Source organism: Camelina sativa, chromosome 6 (genome assembly GCF_000633955.1).
Source record: "Camelina sativa cultivar DH55 chromosome 6, Cs, whole genome shotgun sequence".
Taxonomy (NCBI): domain Eukaryota; kingdom Viridiplantae; phylum Streptophyta; class Magnoliopsida; order Brassicales; family Brassicaceae; genus Camelina; species Camelina sativa.
In genome coordinates, this window is record NC_025690.1 from 7,953,025 (window position 1) to 7,962,643 (window position 9,619).

A 9,619-nucleotide genomic window follows, 5' to 3' on the forward strand; every position below is an offset into this window, starting at 1 on the left:
TATGTTCAAAGCAATGCAATGTCAAATGTTCAAAGCAATACAATGTCAAATGCTTACAAAGGTGACTTAAATGCAATGTCAAATGTTCAAAGCAAAAGAAAAAAGAAATTCAAGTCTTAGTCAAACATTCTACAAAGTACAAACCATTGAGAAAATCAACTTGAAATCTTCCAAAACAGCTTCTTTCATTCTTTGGTTCACTTCTCTTGTGCATTTTCCCTTTGGCATGTGAATAACTTAAGGTCCTTCTGAATCACTTCCATACTCTGAAAAAAAATTAATTACAAGCATTGAGAGATAAGTTTATATTAACACCAAAACCTTAAGATAGTAAGCATTAAGCAAGATTAGAAACAAACCTCTTTCAAGTCCATCCTCATACTCAAACTCAGCAAGAATTTGTGCATTTGTAAGCACAATATCTTCAAACTTAAGGTCTTGCTTGAGCCACTGTTCTGTACACATCAGAATCTCCACCATATAGTGTGTGAGACAACTTCTATATGGGTTTATTATCCTTCCACTAGTGCTAAAAGCACTTTCAGAAGCAATTGAAGACACCTGCATAGCAAATAAATCCCTAGCCATCTGAGATAAAATAGGATACTTGCCACTATTGACTTTCCACCAAGAGAGTACATCATACTTCCCATCATCAATTCAGGATTCTCAACTTCTTCCCTGAGATAAGTATCCAGCTCATTTGTGTTTCTAACTCCAATCTTTCTAAGCAATGTATCCTACGTATGGTCCACTGGGTTGTATCCATCAAACTCATCCTCCATGGAGTCAAATACTCGGTCTGTTTGTCTATCTTGAGTACTCTGAGTTGAAGACTGAGAATGAGAAAGTTCCTCATTTGCTCCTGCATCGTATCTTGTAGTATATTCGTTATACATATCACGAAGGATGCTCAAAACTGAATCATACAACATCGTAGTTGTTATACTCTTTTCCCCATATAGCTCCTCAAAACACAAATTTGCATACTGCCTCTTCTTTCTCGGATCGAAAACACTAACAAGTACCAACATCTTGTTGATGTTCTTCATGCCATCCCAATACTTGTCGAACTTGTCAAACATCTTTTGTGCATTTACATTCACGTCATTATCAGAACTATGACAAAGCAACTGAAGCTTGACTGCTATGTTAACTATCTCACCATAACACTTGTATGCATTCATAGTCGTAGATGCAGATACAACCAATGTCGCATGGTGGAAAACTTGGAGAAACTTCACTAACCTTTCAACCTTACGCCTATCATCTCTCTGAGGAGGTCCAATCCTTTTCACTCCATTCTCAGTCTCTAAGAAATGATCATAATACAACTTATCTTCAAACTCCATCCTATCAAATGCTCCATTGAACTTTAACGCCCTATTCAACATCAAAAATGTCGAATTCTATCTAGTGCAGACATCTAGTGGCAAACTACCTTTTGAAAACTTACCAGAATCTACTCTCAGCTGAAATGACTTCCTCCTATTTGGTCCTCCTCTAACATATGAGATTGCATTGCGGATTGTAGTCACACTTGAATCAATCTCAGTCAGTCCATCCTTCACTATTAAGTTAATGATATGTCCAGCGCATCTCATATGCATAAAATCTCCACCCAAAACCAGAGAATCCTCACTAACTATAGAGAAAGCAGACTGAAACTGACTCAAAGCACTAGTATTAGCTGTTGCATTATCAACAGTAATAGTAAACAACCTTTCTATCCCCCATTCAGCTAGACATTTCAGCAGTGTATTGGCGATTGTTTTACCTCTGTGATCTTCGACATGCTTGAATCCTATAATAAGCTTCTTTAGACGCCAATTCTTATCAATGTAGTGGGCAGTTATAACCATATAACTTGAACCTGTAAAAAAAAAACATTGATAAGAATCTTCACTAATTGAGTAGAAACATTAATCATAATATATTGCAATTTGATTTTAAAAAACCGTACCAGTTACAGAGGAAACCCATATATCAGTTGTGAGTGAGACTCTTTGCTTGGTTGTGAGAAACCATTTTTTTAGAGTAGCTTTCCTCTCAACAAAAATCTTTACTATGTCTCTTCCTGCTGTCCTTCTTGAATGCGGCTTGTACAGGTTCACCTAAGTGGATTACATAAGAAAAAACATTGATTAGAATCATGTATTAAAATCATGTATTAGAAACATAAAAAAAACAGTGATAGAAGATAGAAGTGGCACCTTGTTGCAAAAATGTTTCATTGCCGCACATTCTACAAACGACAATGGTAACTCTCCTATCACCACCATTTCATTCAATGCTTCTCTAAAAATATGCTCAGGCACTTTTCCATATTGTAAACTCCCATCTTTACTAATAACTTGTTGACCTTCGGATGGATTTTGACAGTCTTCCCATGCCAAATATGCCTTACATATTTTTAGATGATTCCACAAGGTTTTTGTCCCTGACTTTGTTGGACAGCTGAATTCTTTTCCACAATAGTTTCAGTTACATTTGTCACGATTGTCCTTCATTCTTGTGAAATGTTGCCATACATTTGATCTTGGGTTGAGAGTCTATTGGGTCTTAGACTCAGGCTGCTCAGACTCTGATCCGTCATTACGAGTTTGTTTCTTTTTGCTCCTTCGATTAGACTCGGGTGTTAGAACCTCTTCTTCTTCGTGTATATCTCTCTCGTCATCATCAAAATTTGGAGAGGATGAATCCATCTGCAAATCATAAGTCACATGCTAACAAAACAATAGACAAAGAGAGAAGAGGGCTAATGCATCATCAACAAAACACAAAACAAAAGACAAAGAGATATATATATATACATATGTAACGAATGGAAGCTGTGAGTCTCAACTTTTGTGTGCTATTTATCTATTAAGATGCCAATACAAAAACTGATGATGTTTTTTTTTTTAAAAGGCTGATGCGGACGGTAATGGAACAATAGACTATGGGGAATTTATAGCAGCTACAATGCATATCAATAGACTCGACAGAGAATAGCATCTCTACTCAACCTTCCAACACTTTGACAAAGACAACAGTGGGTAAGTATTTATAAAGCATTATCATCGGCCATGGAAAGTTGGAATATTCATGATTTAGCATCATTGTAACTAGATCCTAATTGTAGATTACAAAAGAAAAAAACTGAAACAAGCGAAACAGTCAGACAAAGAGGAAGTGAAATGGGCAACACTAAACACATCTCAAAGCACAAACATGGAAAATCAAAACAGGAACTCAACGATGGAACTCTAAAACAAGGAAATGGGAAGCCAATCAGCCCTAATTTCAGTCTCTAGCAGGAATCGTTAAAATCTAAAACAAGGAAATGGGAAGCCAATCAACCCTAATTTCAATCAATCATTCTACTAAGGACTCAAACAAATTCACTCAGAACGATTGTAGAAGCAAATTCCCATCTCTAAACCAAGAACAAGAAATCATGGCAACAAGACACGAAGATGAAGAGCCCAGTTTCAGTTTCAGTTTTACAAAATCCCAATTTTGAAGAAGACAAACCTTTGATTTCCTCCGTGAAGTTTCAGAAGGAGGAGAAGATGCGACAACCCTTTGATTTGGTGTATCCAGTTTGACGATTTGGTGTATAATTTTTAAGAGAGAAACCGTACTTTCTGTCTGCGAGTGCGAAGAGAAAGAGTAAAGTAAAACTAGGGATTTAGGGATTTAGGGATTTAAGGATTTAGGGATCAAGTGTTATATTTTTGGGTTATTCGGGTTTTACTTCGGGTTTCGGGTAATACCCGAACCCGATCGGGTATCCGAACTTTAGAAACACTACACCCGATTGGGTTTTACATACTTACCAAACCCGAACCGAACCCCCTACTTCGGGTCGGGTTCGGGTTCGGGTTTCGGGTTTGGTTAATATGCCCAGGGCTAGGCTAGACATCCATATACTTGTAAGTTGCAATTTCCAGATTGCAATTTTGCGAGAATCGGTTTAGAACAAAATTAATCCATCACAGGTTGACATACCTCAGATATGTTCACCGAAATCACACAGTTTGAAGTATAAAGGAGATTGATCGAAGTTCTTTAATATCCATATATGAGAATAGTCTCTTGAGTGAAGGAAGGATGAGTACTTGTGGCTGATTTGCAGATGGGCGTAGATGAATCTGTTTTGGCTTAAGAGAGTTCTCTGGTCTTTACAAGTGACTTGAAACCTCACAAGTGGTTTCACTACAAGCCGACTGAGAATGTTCTCCACTAGATCTGCTGAGAGAACAAACTAACTAATTTTTTTACAAAAGCAACAACATCATGAGATTTGTGGATTTTCTCGCCCCGCTTCTCTGGTTTCTTCGCATAATAAGATTGATTGTCAAATAACCAAACTAGTACAGCAGCATATTTTTCAGCAGCTAGTAGACGGAAATGGGCTATACCAGACTCTGAAATAGGACCTTGACCATATGCTAACTGCTCTTTGAACTGTTTTCTAAGACTGTCTTTTACTTTTTGAATGAGAAAACAACTTCCAATCGATAATCTGTTTCACCCTCGTACAGTTTCAGCACAAGGTTTTTCTTTCCAAGGCTCTTCTCCTCCTTTTTTCTTAAGATCATTGGACTGTTTATCATTAATCTGCAGGATTGTTTGTGTAGATACCAAGAAACCAAGAAAAGATGGACAACACATGCTGAAATTTGCTTTATAACATGTCCTCTGATTCCACTATATTGCCTTTGTTTCTAAATGAGGACTCTCATCCTAGCTCTGTCTCTCACCCTAGGCGAGATCTTTTGAAATTTTCTTGATTGGATATTTCTTCTATTGTTAATCATCTGATTTTGATTCTTAATTATGTTGTTCATAGTGCATAATTCAGAATGAAATATATTTTTGAATATTAAAAAAAAAAATACAATTTCTGTGATTTAAATCTTATATATGTCATTGACAAAAAAAAAATCTTATATATGTCTCGTATACTATTTCAGAAAATGATATACATGACTTATAAAATCCAGAGTTTGAACATCGACGATATGCTAAAAAAATGTGGTTGACATATTAGTAAATAATTCCTCATTCCATACAGTATCAAACTTTGTAGATTAATTATCACCAAAACCATATACAAAATATATAACATCCAGACAAATAATAAATGTATGAATACTAGAAAGGATATATGAAGAGATACTATTTAAAGCATACAATCAAACATGATTAGTTTACGAACCTAAACCAGCAATGTAAGTGATACCAGTTGATGGTAACCACAGGTTCCCTTGTATGAATCGAGCTACCGTAAAGTTATTAGCCTCCGCGGAAGTATTCAACAAATGGTATCCTGGCCACTTAACACGACGGTCAAGACTAGCCCCCGGTCCGCTGTTCATATACTCACCATAATATAATGTATCCAATGCAAAATCTCCGTTCCATTCGAGCCATCCTTCGGGCTTGAGAGCATCACTCATGTAGTTTTGCATGAACACTGTTCTAGAATACAATTTCCACGGTCGACCCAAGTAAGTAGCGGTTGTATTTAAGTTTGGAAGTAGGTCGGTATCAGCCGTTATGTTGCTAAATTGGATTGTGAATCCAGTTGGTTCGTTTGGATCTTTACGTCCTTGAGCCGTGATGCTGTTCTTCTGGTTTNTTATATATGTCTCGTATACTATTTCAGAAAATGATATACATGACTTATAAAATCCAGAGTTTGAACATCGACGATATGCTAAAAAAATGTGGTTGACATATTAGTAAATAATTCCTCATTCCATACAGTATCAAACTTTGTAGATTAATTATCACCAAAACCATATACAAAATATATAACATCCAGACAAATAATAAATGTATGAATACTAGAAAGGATATATGAAGAGATACTATTTAAAGCATACAATCAAACATGATTAGTTTACGAACCTAAACCAGCAATGTAAGTGATACCAGTTGATGGTAACCACAGGTTCCCTTGTATGAATCGAGCTACCGTAAAGTTATTAGCCTCCGCGGAAGTATTCAACAAATGGTATCCTGGCCACTTAACACGACGGTCAAGACTAGCCCCCGGTCCGCTGTTCATATACTCACCATAATATAATGTATCCAATGCAAAATCTCCGTTCCATTCGAGCCATCCTTCGGGCTTGAGAGCATCACTCATGTAGTTTTGCATGAACACTGTTCTAGAATACAATTTCCACGGTCGACCCAAGTAAGTAGCGGTTGTATTTAAGTTTGGAAGTAGGTCGGTATCAGCCGTTATGCTGCTAAATTGGATTGTGAATCCAGTTGGTTCGTTTGGATCTTTACGTCCTTGAGCCGTGATGCTGTTCTTCTAGTTTGGTAGGCCTTGTTTGGCTTTTATTTGGCAGTTTTGGAATATGGCAGTGGCATCTCCGAATATAAAGTCTACGGTGCCTGTTATAATGCATTCTCTAAAGAATTGACGCATTGAGTGGGCATAGAGAGTGTCTTGGTAACCTCTCATCGCGCACCGATAAAAGACCCCGAGATCCGTATCCGACCGTAGTGCGACTGCTTGGTGTTTTTCAGGTCCTGCTGTGTTTTGGAACGTGATATCGCGTGCAATAAATCCTCTACCGCTCACAGCTGCAAAATATTTTATAACCAGTTCAAAAGTCTCATTCAATAGTAAAAGAAAACTTACAAAGATAAAATACCAAAATTTTTGATTCAACCATATACATCTCAGTTAAAAACTCATTTTAATATAAAAATTAACAATTCTATGGTAATAATAAAATTATTATTCTAAGTAACTATTGCAATATAATTTTAGAAAAAAATATAAACCTTGAAAATTCGTAATTTTTTAATTAAATTTTTGATATGATTAGATATTAGTATATCTGATAAAGTAGGTGAAAAAACGCTTAATTTATTTTACTAACCAAAAGTAGCAGACCGGAAAGTAGTCCAGCCATCGATAAAACTCCGGTTACCGGTGATCACGGTGGAATCAATGCCGTCACCAACCATCATAATGTTCCATTTCTTTTTTTTAATCTCCACATTCTCCACATATACACCTCTTTTCACATGTATCACATATCTTTTCGTGCTATAGTCCGGTGCGGCCAACACCGCGTCACTTATCGTCTTGAAATTCCCAGTCCCATCTGCCGCTACAACCGCGTCAGCAGCCGTTTGTGGGCTATCAGTTTGCAGTAACTTTCGATCACCGGGTTTAACCCATGAGGGAAACTTACTGAAGCCACTATGAGCGGTGGCCGTCGTGTGGGCTTTCATGGGCTTGGATTTGGGCTTAGAGGGAGGAGGGTGAACCATCGTTAGTAAATTTCGGACGGTAGAACTGACCCGGCTAAGACCACTGGCCACGACTTTTCTGATAATTCCATTAGTGCCTTCGAAGCCGTCGAGACACGTGTCTTGGTTAGAAAGTGCGGCGCTTATCCATGTCCTTAGATCCGAACCCACGTCCCCTGTACTGTTATCTTTACCTGACAGTGACATTATTATGTACTTCATTCATTTACATTTTACATCTTGTTACACAATCGTACAAATGTCTGATAATGTATTAGTAGCATTTAATCAGAGCATATTATTGTAGAGTTTAATTTTTTGTATGTATTTTGGTTACTTAAGTTAATTTTGAAATGTGTTCCGACAGATTCCTAATATATATTGTGTACTCCTTTTTTTTTTTTTTTTTTTTTTTTTTTTTTTTTTTTTTTTTTTTTTTTTNTTTCTTTCGAAATTCTAATTCTAATTAATTGGAAACACATCATGTGAACTGGCCACATAAAGTATATTTAAAGATCGACAATGCAATTAACTACGGACGTAGTTTTTATATTCATATTATAATATCAAGATCCACATAAATGCAAGGTTTTTTTGTTTTCTTTCTTTTCGTTTATGAAAAACTTATTAGTACGTTTACATTCATCTTTCTTCCTATAAAAGGGCAAGATTTCAAGGTTAACTTTGGAGCAAAATATTCTATACCCACGGGCCACGTCGAAGATTAATCACCGACGATTATAAGATACCAATTCACTTTCTTCTCTAAAGCAAAAAAAGTTCTGTGAATCCGATTCAGCAGAAGAAAAGTCTTGAAAGTTATCAAATATTTATTTAAAAGAGATGGAAAAGTAAAAACAAATAAAAAAAAGGTCGGTTTGTGTCAGTTGATGCTTAATAAATGGACTTGTGAAATATTCTTTTCCGTAGGCTCCTAGTTGCACAGTACAACTACTACTACTGACTCAAACAAAACAAATAACATAAAAAATGGACTTTGTTCAAAAAAAAAAAACATAAAAAATGGACTTACAATTGTAAAGCTACTAAACATATTAAATGCGAGTTATCGTGATTTTTATTAATCAACTTTGTTAAATTTTTAATTTATTTTTGGATAATTATTATTTGTAACTTTGTCTTTAAGTTTGTAATATTGTTGAACATAGCATCTTTTCGAGTTAACCTTGTAACATGATTTTGCATGCACAAAAAAAAAAAAAAAGACTAGTAAGTGTAAAAAAGTTACCGTTGGGGTTTTGAGAAGCAGAGATGATCCAAGAAAGCTCTTCGGCGGCGGAATCAAGAAGATCAACGCAATCAAGAATCGCATTGGACACTCGTGACTTCCCCACTTTCTTGTCGAACTTCGACACTATAGCTCCCGCTTTTTGTATAGCGTCAATGACAGTTTTGGCCGCTTCGGCGAACTCTGACGACGGGACTCTAAAACACTCCATTTGAACCAACCCATTAGAAGAAACCGCCTCTTTATGAGCGGAACATAAAGAGATGGTAAGAAAGAGGAAAAAGATCGGCGAGCCGACTTGGCGGAACGTAGTCATCTATCGGAAAACACAGAGGAAGTTGAAGAGTGTTTCTCTCACACTCTATGAAGAGATTTAATTGACGAGTTGAGGTGAGTGATGCGTGATATTATTTATTTGTGAGAGCGAGTCAGAGAGAGAGAGAGAGGGTAATGGCTAGCTAGGCAATAAAAAAGACGACATAGCCTCGCTTTTTATACTACCCGGTTATGGTTGAAACTATAATTAATCGATTTGGACAGCAACAAAATGTTTAGACTTTTGATATTCGTTGAAAATTTGTCGGACCACAAATCTACATGATTTGATAAGTTTTTATTCATCCCTATTCAAACGCGCGTAACATAAGTTTTTATTTTTGTTTTACCAGAAATATGTAGTTCTTGGTTAGTTCATCTTACAACAAAAATGGGTAGTCCAACTGTCCAAGGATGATACGTATCCCAAACTCATACCCATCTAAACTACGGATCTAGTTTTTGGTTCTGACTGAACACGTAGAACTAATATTCGAATTCTTACTTTATTTACTCGAGAGCTAAACAGATGCATCTCAAATGGGGTGGCATGCATAAAAAAAGTGTGGACAACTGGGACCACCCCTTAACCCAAAGGCGATGAATTGAATGAAACAATTGTTATCAAAATGAATTCAACAACGATGCGAGATGTGATCTGGGACAATCTTCTTCTACACGTGTCCTCTCAAACCATTATCCTCGTCGGTACTAGCATTGATGACGGTTTCTAAAATTTAGTATATTTTTTCTTGGCATACCATGCAATACACAAAAACTAAAAAA

The 9,619-nt window shown here is 36.4% G+C and overlaps 1 protein-coding gene across 1 annotated transcript; it reads right to left on the reverse strand.

Moving 5' to 3' along the window:
• On the reverse strand, positions 5,024-8,997 carry LOC104790636 (probable pectinesterase/pectinesterase inhibitor 32). The gene is made up of 4 exons (XM_019246693.1): positions 8,519-8,997; positions 6,894-7,463; positions 6,324-6,591; positions 5,024-5,628 (listed from the first exon to the last, which is right to left on the reverse strand). Exons 1-4 carry the CDS (start codon positions 8,832-8,834, stop codon positions 5,199-5,201), a joined length of 1,584 nt encoding a protein of 527 aa, XP_019102238.1. The 5' UTR covers positions 8,835-8,997; the 3' UTR covers positions 5,024-5,198.

What these genes read in the sequence shown, in the direction of transcription:
- LOC104790636 (XM_019246693.1), bottom strand. Translation starts at nt 8,834, where the DNA reads ATGACTACGTTCCGCCAAGTCGGCTCGCCGATCTTTTTCCTCTTTCTT. An exon ending in TGCTTCTCAAAACCCCAACG is followed by an intron (nt 7,464 to 8,518) that starts GTAACTTTTTTA and finishes TGTCACTGTCAG; the next exon opens with GTAAAGATAACAGTACAGGG. An exon ending in TTTCCGGTCTGCTACTTTTG is followed by an intron (nt 6,592 to 6,893) that starts GTTAGTAAAATA and finishes AATATTTTGCAG; the next exon opens with CTGTGAGCGGTAGAGGATTT.